Here is a 16,449-nt window from a genome sequence, read left to right as displayed (position 1 = left end):
CCGATAGAAAAAAACTTCAGAACGATTGTTATCTTTGCAAGGCTATGCCCCTGGAAGGAGGAGGCTGCAGCTCTGGTGCCGACCACTGGAATAACTCACTTACCATGCCTGGAAAGAATCACAGCCTATGGGAGAATTCCATATATGATCTCCTCGATTCGAAGACCCTCTTGTGTGGGTATTTAGGGGTTAGGCATTGCCGGCTTATGTGATTCCAGAATCACATGGCTTCCATCCTCTCCTCCTCCTCCTCAAAACACAGGAAAAGTGGAATTCCAAGAGGGAAATATTTTACTTCCCTAAAATTAACCACTTTTTAAATTTTTAAATTTATCAAGTGCCTTTGATACTTTAGTTTTCAAGAGGCTTAGATATCGGCAGTTGCTTCCAAGCTTTAGATCACTGAGCAGTGTCAGCAATGGATATCCCATTGCTTTCCTGTCTCTGGGGCACTGCATCTATCCCAACAATGCCACCTTTATAATGGTGTTGTTTCCTAGGGGTGTGGTGGACTGGGCATAAACTAAGGGGAATCCAGGGGGGAAAGGGGCACGCTTCCCACCTTCATTTACATGAGGCTGTGCTCAAGTCGTGCAGCTGCAGCCACAGCCAGGGTGATTAGAAGAAAATTTTGACAGACAATTTTTTGGGGGGAAGGGTTGTGGTGGAAGGCCTCCCCATTTTTCTTTTCATACCAACTATGTACCGCCCAAAGTTGGGCAGGTTTCACCACAAACATCCAAGCCAAAATGTTTAGAAAAGCAGGTTTTGCTTGGAACAGGCATCTGCCAAAATTCTGACAATACACTTATTGTAGGGATGTTTCATCAGGCCTCACAATGGTAGATGTAATTTAGCCTATACAGGTACATTCATTCAAGTAATCCACAGAGAGACTCATAATGACATTAGACCTAACTATGTATGGCTCAACCTTATATTCTCCATCTTAGTACAAGGCAAAGTGAAGCCATTCCTTACTTCAGTAGATGCGATGTGAGGTATGAAAAGTAGAAATAGCCCTGCTTGTTTATAACATACAACTTTTATTTGACATCCCCTTCATACTGCATTATACATGACAGTAACTGCCACAACACCAGACCTCAAACAAGTTGATCAATCCACTGCTATTCTCTTGGTAAATATACGATTTACTCATAATTGTTGTGACATTCCTATTCATGAAGAAATCGTCATGCTGCCTCACATACTCACAGGTAACTTGATCCTTGGGCTGTGCTGATCTATCCAGTGTCAACCACCTATGAGTCAGAGGTTTGTGGCTTCAAGCCCTAATCTAGGATTTGAGCCAATAATCTACACTGACATGCCAGTACAATACTGAGAAAGTGCTACATTGAGAGAAGTACCATCGTTTGAATGAAACATTAACTTGAGACCCTGTCTTGCCTGTTCTTCTTATTTAAGTGAACGTTAAAGATACTATACCATCAAAGAAGAGCTCTGGTATCCTGGCCAGCATTCTTCCCTCAATCAATGCTGCCAAAAACAGATTAACTGTTCATACTTGCTACTTGTGGGACATTGTGCAAAATTGCTGGCATGTTCACCCACATAACAAGACTGACTACAATCCTTTGTATGTGAAGCACCTTTCTGAGACCTGTGATGAAGCATTATGGGGGGAAAATTCAGTATCGCCCCGTTTGGGGCGCCATTATCGGCCGTGCGCAAAGTTTAGCGCCTGGCGCTAATTATCGCCTCCGACAGAAAACTTGGCTTTTATCGCCCCTGGAGGTGATTGGAGCACTAAATCAGGCGCTTCACACCTGTCTTAAGGCGCAAAGGCCGAGGAGCGAGGCGCTACCTCAGAGCGCTGGCGAAGCAAGGAAGGGCAAATCAAAATAAACCTGCAAAGTGCTGCTCAGTACCCGAAACTCCTTCTCACAGCGTTGAATCTCTCCAGAAGTCTCTCTCTCTCTCTCTCAGAATGCGTGGTGCAAAAATGTCACCGACAAAAAAAGGCAGGAACCGGTTGCCTTTAAATAGTGCTCCCCTAGTCCCTTTCTGACAGCATAACGCTCCCCTCAACCTGTCGTTGCTAGTGGCAGGCAGTAAGGCAGGGGGCGCCACTCAATATCCGGTCCGGGGCATTAACGGGGCGTAGCGCACTCGACTGATGTCACAATCTGCCGGCACAGGGGATCGTGGAGGTAGTGTTTAGCGCCGCCGCAAAATGTCTAATTAATTTCGCGAGCGGCACAAACATCGCCGCACCCAGGCACTAGTTGCTTTGCGCCCCATTAGTGCCCTCTTAAGGCGCTAATGGGGGGCGCAAACAACTAAATTTTCCCCCTGTATTCCCACCCTTCCTTCCATCCTTTCTTCCATTCCTTCCTTAGCTCTTTCCTTCTTCCTTCCTCCCTTCCATTATTCCTGGGCCAAATAATTTCCTCCAGAAATCTGCTCAGTGGTAGGAATGCAGACAAAAAAATATATATAAACCTGTCCCTTCAGAGAGATAAATCAAAATGTTTGGCACAGAGAGGTATTTGTGCCAAACAACTGAAAAATGTTCTAGTTTTATTTCCTTGCCTTACTGAACAAATTATTATAAATGGACCCCTACTGGAAATTGTGCACCCGGGAGGTCGGGTGAGGACAGGATTAGGCATACGTTTCGAAACCCCCCCCCACCCCCCGCTCCCATAGTTGAATAGTCTATTAACACTCATTGCCTACTAGTTAGCTTCACAAGTAAATAATGGCAACTTAGGCAAGGTATTAGAGAGCTGCTGGAACTGCAATCCCGTGTGAATTATTGGCCCATAATTTGTGGTCAGTGGCGAAGCAGAGACGCTCGCCGCTGGCCCCGAAGAACGCTGCCCACAGAGATCTCGCGATGGTATCTCGCGATCTCTGTGGCGAGAAGCTTGCCCTTCTCAACGTGCAATTCATTGTGGTGCTGTGTAATGGGGATTCCCACCGAAGAGCTGCAGTGAGATCAACAAGCTGTCTAAGCAGAAAAATTCTCACAGAAACCAAACCAGGAAATGAAAAGCTACTTTTATCCCCACTTTTTAAAAATGTTACAGAGAGCGAAATAAAGATGGTGACTTTCACATCGGGATAAGTTGAAATATCATGAACAAACTTTAAAAAAAAATTAAAATTTTTTAAAAATTGTAATTTTATCGTAATGGAGATATTTGACACTCCACAAATATAAAAATTAGTTTTTCAGGGCCATAACCTTTGTTTAGCAGTCAATACGCTGTTAAAACCCCAGTTATACCTATTCTAACAATGCTTAACATTTAATGGGGTATTTAATAGCGATATTAGTGCGGAAAAGCTCAAGTTTTCATCAGTTTCACTGATTTCACTGATTACACTGATTGCCGACTATGGGTGGGGTGGGGGGGGGCTCTGGGGGGGGTTGAGGTCCACAGGGCAGCCTGTGTCGGAGCAGCGAATGACAAATCGCAACTTCAGGATTTCCTCCTTTAGATGCGCATGCGCTAAATCCTGCAGTTGTGGTCAGTTTCAGAGAGGTAATGACGCTGAACGCTGTTAGTTTACTGTGAATACCCACCGCAAAATCTGGGCCATTGTTTTATATGAGCTGTGCACTATCTTGCTCTGTTTCCTCTCATTGGAAGTTCATATCTCACCTTTGGGTCTGAGTTCACTGTTAATGTTTTGCCCCATTTTCCCTTTTCCCTTCCTAAAACTAACAATTGGTGCTAATCAACTCCATAGGACACATATACCTATGAAATAGTGAATGCACATTGTAATTTTATAGACTTCAGTTAATACTTTAGTAATTATTTTTTGTTATGGACTTGTCAGTTCCTTCCTTCTACCTGTGTTCAAGGGCTAGCCGAAAATAATTATTCATGCACAGCCCACTCATTGAGTTGCCAGAACAGGTAGGTTTGTGCCATGACCCAGCTCAATCTGTTTTTCACGTTTTTTGCAAATTCAGGACTTAAATGTCCATAGATTCTGTAAAAAAAATTTTGCATTCAGAAGGCTTCAGCCTTTTGGGGTAGTGTCGGGAGGGGGGATCTTCCAATGTACTGTAATTTGGCTGGTGGCCTAACAGACTACAAGGTCCTGTCTACAAGGTCGCCTGTCATTTTAATTCACCGCCCCATTCCCACTCAGACCTCACCGTCCTTGGCCTCTTGCATTGTTCCACGGAAGCTCAACGTAACCTCGAGGAACAGCACCTCATCTTCCGATTAGGCACTTTACAGCCTTCCGGACTCAATATCGAGTTCAACAATTTCAGATCATAACCTCGGCCCCTATTACATTTTTACTTATATTTTTTATCCACACCTTTGTTTTGGTTTTCCCTCCCCTCCCCCCCTTTCCTTTTTCTCTCTCTCTCCCACATGAAAGCTGTCTCCCATTCTGCCAGCGCATTTCACACCTAATCTAGAGCCGTCTTTTGTCTCCACTAGTCCTATCACCATCTCGTCTCGTTTTAAATACCTCTTAATGTCTCTTCACTTCTCTTTTGTTCTCTCCCAGCCTGGCCTCTTAATCTATTTCATTCCCTGTGCCTCTTTAGTCTTGATAAAGGGTTTTGACCCGAAACGTCGACTCTAATTTCTTTCCACGGATGTTGCCTGGCCTGCTGAGTTTTTCCTGCATTTTCTGTTGTTATTCCTGTCTACAAGAGTTTGGGATGCATTCTATGAGAGTTGTATTGGTCTAAATGGCGTAGCACTATACTCAATCTAGGAGCAAGTGCAACCTAGCAACACTTCTACAATATTTCATCACTGTGCAAAGATAAGGGGTCATTTTCTGAGTTTTCACTCCAAGTGGGGAGCCTGGCCCACCACAAGTGCATATTGGAAATTCACCTGTACAATGCCCATGATTTTCCAGCTATTCAAAATAATGGTCGGTAAATCATGGGCAGTGTGTGCCCAATTTTCTGGCTTGTGGTCTCAGCGGGTAAGGCTCCCTGTCAGGAAGTTCAAAGTCGGAAAGTTACCCCTAAAGGCTTTAAAGAACAGTGAAGTTGTTGATGGTGAGAAGTAGGGGTAAACTTCTTGAAGATACCCATTCTTTCATCAGCTTTTTCAGCCATCTTCACTACTTGTTTGACTCAGTGGCCATCAGATATAGAGGAGCAAGCCAATTTGTCAAATGACTGTGGCTGGTTTATTCTATGCCATGTTTTACTTTAATACTATAAACTGGGTGTAAGAGAGCTCAATAAACATTGACAAAAACACAGTCAGAAGGTGAAAGGGTTAATTCTGTGTAATGTGGCCACCTCATCTGACATACATAGATGCTTGCGTGTCATTTTGCATGGCAGTTGAAATTAAAAACCTGCTTTTGCAGCCAAAGAACTGTGGGGACTAACCACTCTGTACTGTACTGTCCTAATAGTTCTGCATCTTTCCCTTGTAAATTCCAGTTTGCATTAGGCTGGGTGTGTTCGAAATACACTTAAGAACTCTGAGACTCTTGTGAGTTGTTTCATTATCTTCAGTGCAGACTGACTTTGGAACAAATAAACAAAGATAACCATACTTCCTGCAGTCCCTTATTCTGAAAACAAAATCATTTGTAATCATTGGTAACTTCCTTTTTTAGAGTCTAGCTGTGTGTACCTCGATAATATGTTGGTAACTGTGTCTCAGTTATTTTGACATATTGACATTTATCACCATATTCCAATGACAAAAGAGGTGATAGGAGACCTTTTAGAAAGTGAGGATCATTACAATAATCAAATTGGTTAGGTCCGTCCCTTTAACAATTAAATAAAAGTAACTTCTGAACTGCCATATTTCCTCCTCTATCAGTTCAAAATTATTTTGAATATAAACATTTCAAAGCAAAAAAGGACAATAAAAAACCTAGAAGCCATTCATTTCATCCAGTAATTTACATTATTAAGTTGGTATTTGTAGACATTTGGATTTAGTTCAAAAAGTTTAACATGTTGCTTTTGCAGATTCAGATTTTAAATGGTGCAGCTAATAGGTGAGTTACAGTATACAACACAACAGATAAGAAGCCATGTGATCCCACAGCAGGGGAGCACTACCAAGCTAGGGTGAAGGTGCACTTCACTGACTGGATAAATACTATATGGCAGATGGAAAACAGTGAAGAAAATTTATTCAGTCATTGTGTGTACAGTTGTTAAACTATATGGAACAGCATAGAAGTTAGCACTGGAGTTTTTTCAGACACGGGATTAACAAAGCCTGAGGGACAAAATGTCATTAAGTAGGAAAAATTGGACTGCTCTCTCCAGGTAGGTGTCTTTTAATATTTAACACTTTGACTACTTCCGTACTGGTACAAACATTTATACTTGAATGTTACAGGATAACTGTTGTGAGGAATATAAAATGAAAAATAAGTCCAGTAACTTGTAGCTTGATGTACATGTAAAGGAAATTAAAACTGAATGCTATATATTATGTCTGCCTTTTAAAATGTACAGGCTGGTGGAATTTCAGGCATATAGGGTAACAAAGTAGAAACGACATACAAGCAACTGGTTTTCTGTCAAAACAAAAGCATAAAGTAGAAGAGCTTGTCTAAAAGATCTTTACGGTACCTGTTGCTGTAGATTTGCTATTGAGATAATTAACTACCTGAGCACTCTGCAGAATGCTTGCTTAGTTGGCAAACTTTCACAATGGCTACTCCGTGTAGGATTAGCCCAAACACAACAACTTGTTTCCCTCACAATTATTGCTTATGGAATAACGGATGGTTGGGTGGTCATTACAGAAGTCCGTGAATCCTGAATTTATTTTGCAGTGCTCATGCACATACAAATCTGAAAACAGCAAAGATTTTAACCACGTATATCCCTATAATTCAAATTCCAGGTAGTTTTATTAAATAACAGATTTAAAAAATCTAATATTAATATTAAATGATGCTGTACTTTCTTCGTTTCTCATCAGGCACTTATAATCATACTTTACTATTTGGTCAGGAGATAGGAATTGTGCTGCCTGCACTCATCCTCAATAGAGGAAGTAAAGGCAGTTCCTTGTCAGATATATCTGGGTTGTGTTTGATTGACATGGAAAAAGATCTCCCACCTATCGTCATGGTTTTTCTTCCCCAGCTGGCTTAGTTGAATCTAGTAAAATCTAACTGGAATCTCAGTTTTTTATTTTTTTATTCATTGATGGGATGTGGGCGTCGCTGGCTAGGCCTGCATTTAGTGCCCATCCCCAATTGCCCTTGAGAAGATGGTGGAGAGCCGCCTTCTTGAACCGCTGCAGTCCATATGGTGTAGGTACACCCACAATGCTGTTAGGAAGGGAGTTCCAGGATTTTGGTCCAGCGACAGTGAAGGAACGGCGATACAGGTCCAAGTCAGGATGGTGTGTGGCTTGGAGGGGAACTTTTGGTGGTGATGTGCCCATGCGTCTGCTGCCCTTGTCCTTCTAAGTGGTAGAGGTCGTGGGTTTGGAAGGTGCTGTTGAAGGAGCTTTGGCGAGTTGCTGCAGTGCATCTTGTAGATGGTACACACTGCAGCCACAGTGCGCCGGTGGTGGAGGGAGTGAATGTTGAAGGTGGTGGATGGAGTGCCAATCAAGCGGGCTGCTTTATCCTGAATGGTGTCGAGCTTCTTGAGTGTTGTTGGAGCTGCACTCATCCAGGCAAGTGGAGAGTATTCCATCACACTCCTGACTTGTGCCTTGTAGATGGTGGAAAGGCTTTGGGGAGTCAGGAGGTGAGACACTCGCCGCAGAATTCCCAGCCTCTGGCCTGCTCTTGTAGCCACAGTATTTATATGGCTGGTCCAGTTCAGTTTCTGGTCAACGGTGACCCCCAGGATGTTGATAGTGGGGGATTCAGCGATGGTAACGCCATTGAATGTCAAGGGGAGATGGTTAGAGTCTCGCTTGTTGGAGATGGTCATTGCCTGGCACTTGTGTGGTGCGAATGTTACTTGCCACTTGTCAGCCCAAGTCTGAATGTTGTCCAGGTCTTGCTGCATATGGACACGGACTGCGTCAGTATCTGACGAGCCTTGAATGGTGCTGAACAGTGGGCAATCATCAGCGAACATCCCCACTTCTGACCTTATGATGGAGGGAAGGTCATTGATGAAACAGCTGAAGATGGTTGGGCCTAGGACACTGCCCTGAGGAACTCCTGCAGTGATGTCATGTGATTGAGATGAATGACCTCCAACAACCACAGCCAACTTCCTTTGTGCTATGTATGATTCCAACCAATGAAGAGACTGACATTCAGAGTTTAGCATTGTAGTTCCCATATCAGTTGCTTATCTTGATATTTATTAATGGTTCACCTTGCGCACAAGGAGTGGCAGCACGCAATTTGAAAGAAAGATAGCACTGATGTCAGCAAGGGTCTGCTCTAGGTCCACTGCTGTTTACATAAAAAATATGGGAGAGGATACTTCTCATGAAACTTACTGACCCTGCAAAGTTATTTATAAGTGGCTAGCATAGGGGAGTTTGATGGCATTCAAAGGTATCTAAAGACATTGGCCTAGAAATTCAGTATAGCCACGTTTGGGGCGCTACAGCCGGGCGGCCGCTAAAGTTTGCGCCCGGCGCAACTTCACGCCACCTTCGCCGATATTCAGTGGCATCGCCCCAAGAGGTTGCTGCTGCGCTAAAACAGGCGATGCACGACTATCATTAGGCGCTAAGCCGGCGGCCCGGGGCGATACCCCCGAGGGCGGGCGCAGCACAGGTTTGGCGAGTTGCTGATTGATGGCAGACACTCTGGCGCCGGTGAGCTCTTAAAGAGGGAGGGTGGATTTGTTTGCCTGCCACGCCCTGCACACTGCAGCCCTGAAGCAAGGCCTGACCACTGCTGCTTGATCTGTACAACACCCAGGACTATGGAGAAGGCCAACGTTTGCACCCATTGCAGCCCCCATTATATGTTTCCAATCAATGCTATGGCTCTGAAGTTAAAGACAAGTGCAAAGCTGTGGCCTGAAGCCACAAGTACCTGTGCGAGTGTTGAGCCAAACCAGAAAGCTCTCTACCTTTGTCTCTCTGCAAAGATCCGTCTCTCACAAAGAAGGAGTGTTGCAAAATGGCTGCCATTTCTACTGCAGGAGGAGTGCCCTTTGATTTGCGCCCCCCTCGCCCCGCAGCGACTGGGAACCGTTCCCCTCTACCAGTCGCTAGGGGCGCCAGGCGCACAATAGGCCGGCGCCACTGAATTTCCGGTTTGGGGCGCACAAAGGGCGTTGCACGATGAAATGACGTCAGGATCTGCGCGCGCAGCTGAGCGCACGCAAAGGCTTTGCGCCGCCGCTAAATCTTTACTGAAGTTGGGGAGAGGCGCAGATCGCCTAGTGCCCCACATCTCCTCTTCCTAAGGCGCTAGCGGCTGGCGCAAACAACTGAATTTCTAGGCCATTATGTGAATGGGGCTAAGGAATAGTGGATGGAATTCAATGTAGACAAATGTAAGGGAAATGTGCAAAGAGTAAGTCCTTCTGTGCGGTGGGCCGCTGGATTGAAATCCAGGTCCATGGAAGCACTTTTTCAGGTGTTTTGCTTAACTGGGAGTTTACCCACTTAAAACTAACAAAGAAAAAATAACACTTAATTGCAATAATGACTTTAAGTTAAATTGATCTGATTGTGGGATTCGTCTTTGTCCAGTCACTCCATTAGAACTTCAGGAAGTGTAACAAAACAAAAGCAAGTAAGTAAAACAACAAAATCAAATCAACACAGTAAAATCAGGGCAAATCATCCAGAACTAAAACTATGTGGTGCCCATTCGTCACTGAAGTCATCCAATGAACCAGTGGTACTCAGGTGTAACCCATGTGTAGAAGGTGCTAAGTGGAAGCTCCCCTTTTCTGGAAGATGGAGCAGGCGGTGCCCTTTGTATATTACAAACTGAAAGTAAAAATGGTGTTATAGCACTGTTAGCTGGTATCTCATTTTGTAAAATGGGTGTGCTGCATATCAGCCAGAGATCAGGTGAGCCACTTCATATTGGAAAGTTAAAAGGCTTACGTCAACACGACTTCCATAAAGCACTATTTGTGCAGGTATTGTTGCAGCTATTACCTCCTGTAATGGAAAATCACCCCAGTAGGTAACATGTTTTCTGAGCAGTTTTTTTTTCCTATTTCAGGAATTGAGCAGGCAGTTGTTAATATGATAGCATTGGCCCTTTAAGAAGGTTTAGAGAGCCACTCCCTAAACTCTGGCAACTCACTACATGTAACTAATCAGTATGAAAAATGATTGTGAATATAAAGAAGTGGATATTTCCATGAAACTTTGAATATTTTCTTTGAATGCCCAAAGTTTTTTCTGAGTTCGAATTTCAACTTGTTCTTCCACAAATTAGAATGGGACACATTTAAACATGAATTAAAAAGGTAATGGTATGGGAAATATTATGGACTGGAAAATTATGGGTGGGGAATGGAGCAGCTCCCTAGGCAGTCAGGAAAATGGATGTTTGGATACAAAACATCCAAAACATTCGATAAGCCCTGAAAAGGAGCGCAGGGATCGCGATGCATGATTAACCCACGCCCGTTCAATGTAATGTAAGCAGCACGCCAACTTTGTGCTGCCTGCCCATTTACATAATTTCATTGTGCAGCCAGTGCTAACCGCGCTGTTGATTGGCTGCACGCATCAGCAGGGGGCCCAAAATCATGATAGGCTAGCACCAGTTAAAGCTAGCCTGCACTGCTTAATGCTAGCCTGCACCTCTTAAAGGGGAGGTGCATTGTGGCTGGAGTAGGTGCTGAAAGTCATTCTACAACTGAATCTGACCTGTGAAACACTCAAGAATGGCACAACATGGGACAGAGCAGGCTGCAAAAATTTCCCAGGCTGCACTGGTGGCGTTGGTGGCGCAGGTGGAAAGAAGAAGAGTTGTACTGTATCCACAGGGGCCAGGAGGCCATCCACACACATGCTCAGAAGGCAGTGGGAGCAGATAGCCATGGCAGTCAATGCCAGGAGTCAAGCCCTAAGGATCTGAGCAGCGGCGAGAGGAGTGGACCTGCAATAAAGCGACGAGAGCAGTGGTGATGGTGGCACTATAAAGAGAGAGGCAGCACGAACAGTGAGAGCAGTGGTGAGAGGAGCGGACCTGGGATAAAACGGTGAGAGCAGCGGGGGCGACGGTGTTATAAAGAGAGAGGCAGCGCAAGGAACCTTCGAAACAGAAAAAAATCAAGGAGCAACATCACAGGGCAGCAGGTAGATGATTGGTTGGTGAGTATTGCAGTCTTTTTTAGCCTCTAAGCTAGGGAAGTGGGTTAAATTCAGAGCTAGGAAACTGTAACTTGCTATTACTTTACTGAATTAGTAACTTAAACTAGTTAAACCAATTAATTAATAAAACTAAAATAATTGATTGAAAAAATAATAATAATAATTAATTAACTAATCAAATAAATAAAGAAGGTTAGCTAGACATGGCAGGGCAGGTGGTGAGCTGTAACTGCAGCATGTGGGAGTTTGTGGAGATCAGTGAGATCCCGAGCAACCACATCTGCGGTAAGTGTCTGCAGCTTGACGAACTTCAGCTCAGAGTTATTGAACTGGAGTATGAGGTGCAGACATTGCAGGGCATCAGGGAGGGGGAGAGTTGCCTGGACACTTTGTTCCAGGAGGCAGTCACACCCCTTAGGTTAAGTAGCACTTTAGAGTTCGTCATTGGTCAGGGACAGGAGGGTGTGACTGCGAGTCAGGAAGGTATGGGGACCCAGGATGTAGTGATGGAGGAGCCTCAGCCCTTGACCTTGTCCAACAGGTATGAGATACTTGCTACCTGTGGGGATGAGAACAAGGACTGCAGGGTGGATGAGCAAACTGACCATGGCACCATGGTGCAGGAGGCCATTCAAGTGGGGCGGGGTGGGTGAAAAGGAATGTGGTCGTGGTAGGGGACAGTATAGTCAGGGGGATAGATACTGTTCTCTGCAGCCGCGACCGGGAGTTTCCGAAGGTTGTGTTGCCTGCCTGGTGCCAGGGTAAACGATGTCTCCTCATGGCTGGAGAGGAACTTGGAGTGGGAGGGGGAGGATTCAGTTGTCATGGTCCACGTAGGAACCAACGACATAGGTAAAGCTAGGAATGAGGTTCTGCTGAGAGAATTTGAGGAGCTAGGGTCGAAATTAAAACACAGAACCTCACAGGTTTCAATTCATGGGGCACTGGCACCAGTACTGGGGAAAGAGGAGCTGTTCCATGGGGACAGGGTCCACTTAAATCGGGCTGGGACCAGTGTCCTGGCGAATCAAATAACTAGGGCAGTAGATAGGGCTTTAAACTAATGAAGGGGGTGGGGGGAAGGATTCAGGAAAGGGTAAATTCAAAAGCAGTAAGAGAAATGTCAAGGCTGTAGAGCAGAGTAGTGATTTGGGTAAAGATAAGCAGAGTGGGTCAGGAAGGAAGAAAATGTTAAAGCTAAAGAAACTATATCTGAATGCACAAAGCATTCACAACAAAATAGATGAATTAAAAATGCAGATAGAAATAAATGGGTTTGATTTAATAGCCATTACAGAAATATGGTTGCAGAGTGACCAAGGTTGAGAACTAAATATTCCAGGATATTTGATTTTTAGAAGAGACAGGCAGAATGGAAAAGGAGGAGGGGTCGCCCTGATAACAAAGAAAGGAATAAAGACAGTAGAGAGAAAGGATCTTGGCTTGGAAAAACAAAATGTAGAATCAGTTTGGGTGGAGCTAAAGAAAAACAAGGGGCGGAAAACATTAGTGGGAGTAATCTATAGGCCCCCTAACAGCGGTTGTAGTGTTGGTCAAAATATAAATCAGGAAATTAGAGATGCATGCAATATAGTAATCATGGGGACTTAAACTTTCATATAGTCTGGGCAAGCCAAATTTTCAGAAATAGTGCAGAGAAAGAGTTCATGGAATACATTCAAGATAGTTTTCTAGATCAGTATGTCAAGGAACCTATGAGGGAATTGGTTATTTTAGATCTAGTACTGTGCAATGAGACTGTACAATAACCTTGTAGTAAAGGAGCCTCTGGGGAGCAGTGATCATAATATGATAGAATTTTATGTTGAGTTTTAGAGTGATTTAATTAAGTCCAAAACTAGGGTCCTAAACCTGAACAAAGCAAACTACATAGGTATTATGAGAGACAAGTTGGCTAAGGTAGGCTGGGAAATTAGCTTAAAAGATATGACAGTAGAAAAACAATGGCATTTAAAGAAATAATTCGCAATGAATATACATTCCTTAAGGAATAAAAACACCATGGGAAAAATGGTCCAACCATGGCTAACAAGAGTAATTAAAGATAGTATTAGATTAAAGGAAGAGGCTTATAATGTTGCCAAAATGAGTAGTAAGCCTAAGGATTGGGAGGATTTTAGAATTCAGCAAAGGAGGACCAAGAAATTGATAAAGAACGGGAAAACAGAATGAGAGTAAACTAGAGTGCGACATAAAAGGTAAAAGCTTCTATAGATATGTAAATAGGAAAAGATTAGCAAAAGTAAACATGGGTCCATTACAGGCTGAAACAGGAGAAATTATAATGGGGAATAAGGAAATGGCAGAGAAATTAAACAAATACTTGTGTCTGTCTTCAAGGAAGAAGACGCAAAAAGCTTCCCAGGAAGAGCGAGAAGGAGGAACTGAAAGAAATTGTATTAGTAAAAAAATATTACTGGAGAAATTAATGGGACTGAAAGCCAATAAATCCCCTGGACCTGATGGCCTACATCCTAGGGTTTTAAAAGAGGTGGCTATAGAAATAATGGATACATTGGTTTTCATCTTCCAAAATTCCATAGATTCTAGAACAGTTCCTGTGGATTGGAAGGTAGCAAATGTAACCCCACTATTTAAGAAAGGAGAGAGAAAGAAAATGGGGAACTAAAACCAGTTAGCCTGACATCAGTAGTAGGGAAAATGCTATAATCTATTATTAAGGATGTGGTAACAAGGCACTTAGAAAATAATAGTAGGGTTGGGCAGAGTCAACACGGATTTATGAAAGGGAATTCATGTTTGACAAATCTGTTAGGGTTTTTTGAGGTGGTAACTGGCAGAATAGATAAGGGGGAACCAGTGGATCTGGTGTATTTGGATTTTCAGAAGGCATTCGATAAGGTGACACACAAGAGGTTATTAAACAAAATTAGGGCTCATGGGATTGGAAGTAATATACTACCATGGATTGGGAATTGGCTAACGGACAGAAAACAGAGAGTAGGAATAAATGGGTCATTTTCGGGTTGGCAGGCTGTAACTAATGGGATACCGTAGGGATCAGTGCTTGGGCCTCAGCTATTCACAATCTATATCAATGATTTGGATGAGGGGACCAAATGTAATATATTCAAGTTTGCTGATGATACAAAGCTAGGTGGGAGTGTAAGTTGTGAGGAGGATGCAAAGAGGCTTCAAGGGGATATAGACAGGCTAGGTGAGTGGGCAAGAACATGGCAAATGGAATATCATGTGAAGAAATGTGAAGTTATCCATTTTGGTAACAAAAATAGAAAAGCAGAGTATTTTTTAAATGGTGAGAGATTGGGAAATGTTGGTGTTCAGAGGGACCTGGGTGTCCTTGTACACAAATCACTGAAAGTTAACATGCAGGTACAGCAAGCAATTAGGAAAGCAAATGGTATGTTGGCTTTTATTACAAGAGGATTTGAGTATAGGAGTAAAGATGTCTTTCTGCAATTATCTCGGGCCCTGGTGAGACCACACCTGGAGTATTGTGTAGTTACATAGAAACATAGAAACATAGAAGATAGGTGCAGGAGTAGGCCATTCGGCCCCTCGAGCCTGTTCCGCCATTTAATGAGATCATGGCTGATCATCCAAATTCAGTACCCTGTCCCTGCTTTCTCCCCATATCCCTTGATCCCTTTAGCCTTAAGAAATATATCTTACTCCTTCTTGAATATATTTAATGAGTTGACCTCAACTGCCTTCTGTGGTAGAGAATTCCACAGGTTCACCACTCTCTGGGTAAAGAAATTCCTCCTCATCTCAGTCCTAAATGGCTTACCCCTTATCCTTAGACTGTGACCCCTGGTTCTGGACTCCCCCGCCATTGGGAACATCCTTCCTGCATCTAGTCTGTCTAGTCCTGTTAGAATTTTATAAGTTTCAATGAGATCCCCTCTCATTCTTCTAAACTCTAGCGAATATAAGCCTAATCAACCCAATCTCTCCTCATACGTCATTCCTGCCATCCCAGGTAACAGTCTAGTGAATCTTCGCTGCACTCTCTCCATGGCAAGAACATCCTTCCTCAGATAAGGTGACCAAAATTGCACACAATACTCAAGGTGTGGTCTCACCAAGGCCCTGTACAACTGCAGCAAGACATCCTTGCTCCTGTACTCGAATCCTCTCGCTATGAAGGCCAACATACCATTTGCCTTCTTAACCACCTGCTGCACCTGCATGCTTACCTTCAGCAACTGGTGCACAAGGACACCCAGGCCTCGTTGCACTTCCTCTTTTCCCAATCTATTGCCGTTCAGATAATAATCTGTCTTCCTGTTTTTGCCACCGAAGTGAATAACCTCGCATTTATCCACATTATACTGCATTTGCCATGCAGCTGCCCAATCACCCAACTTGTCCAAATCATACTGGAGTTTCTCTGCATCCTCCTCACATCACACACGCCCACCCAGCTTTGTGTCATCTGCAAAATTGGAGATATTACATCTAGTTCCCTTGTCTAGATCATTTATATATACTGTATGGTGAATAGCTGGGGTCTGTGCACCGATCCCTGCGGTACCCCACTAGTCACTGCCTGCCACTCGGAAAAAGACCCGTTTATTCCAACTCTTTGCTTCCTGTCTGCCAACCAGTTCTCTATCCAAGTCAGTACCTTACCCCCAATCCCGTGTGCTTTAACTTTGCACGCTAATCTCTTATGCGGGACCTTATCAAAAGCCTTCTGAAAGTCAAAATACACCACATCCACTGGTTCTCCCTTATCTATTCTACCAGTTACATCCTCAAAAAATTCCAGTAGGTTAGTCAAGTATGATTTACCTTTTGTAAATCCATGTTGACTTTGTCTGATCCTGTCACTGTTTTCCAAGTGCTCTGCTATTACATCTTTTATAATGGGCTCTAGCATTTTTCCCACTACCGATGTCAGACTTACCAGTCTATAATTCCCCGTTTTCTCTCTACCACCTTTTTTAAATAGTGGAGTTACATTAGCTACCCTCCAATCCATGGGAACTGTTCTAGAGTCTATAGAATTTTGGAAGGTGACCAACAATGCATTTACTATTTCTAGGGCCACTTCCTTAATTACCCTAGGATGTAGATTATCAGGCCCTGGGGATTTATCAGCCTTCAATTCCATCAATTTCCCTAACACCATTTCCCTACAAATACTGATTTCATTCAATTCCTCCCTCTCATTAGACCCTATGTTCCCCAACATCTCTGGGAGGTTATTTGTGTCCTCCTT

General features: G+C 43.6%; 1 protein-coding gene across 6 annotated transcripts in view; it reads left to right on the top strand.

The window, feature by feature from the left end:
* The window catches only part of LOC147105258 (uncharacterized), a 159,091-nt gene that overhangs the window by 21,681 nt on the left and 120,961 nt on the right, over positions 1-16,449 (top strand). For 3 of the 6 annotated variants that reach the window (XM_086011434.1, XM_086011429.1, XM_086011428.1), the window contains exon 1: positions 6,031-6,262. The exons of the other annotated variants lie outside the window; for them this stretch is intronic. In XM_086011434.1, the coding sequence (XP_085867560.1) occupies positions 6,225-6,262 (38 nt within the window). In that variant the 5' untranslated portion in view covers positions 6,031-6,224. Of the gene's footprint in view, positions 1-6,030; positions 6,263-16,449 lie in introns of those variants that run through there. 6 annotated transcript variants of the gene reach the window in all.

The sequence above is a fragment of the Somniosus microcephalus genome, chromosome 18 (assembly GCF_052327205.1).
Source record: "Somniosus microcephalus isolate GS21.2 chromosome 18, FLI_Smic_1.0, whole genome shotgun sequence".
Taxonomy (NCBI): Eukaryota; Metazoa; Chordata; class Chondrichthyes; order Squaliformes; family Somniosidae; genus Somniosus; species Somniosus microcephalus.
Note: the sequence above shows the minus strand (reverse complement) of the source record. Positions and strands in the feature narration are given on the sequence as shown.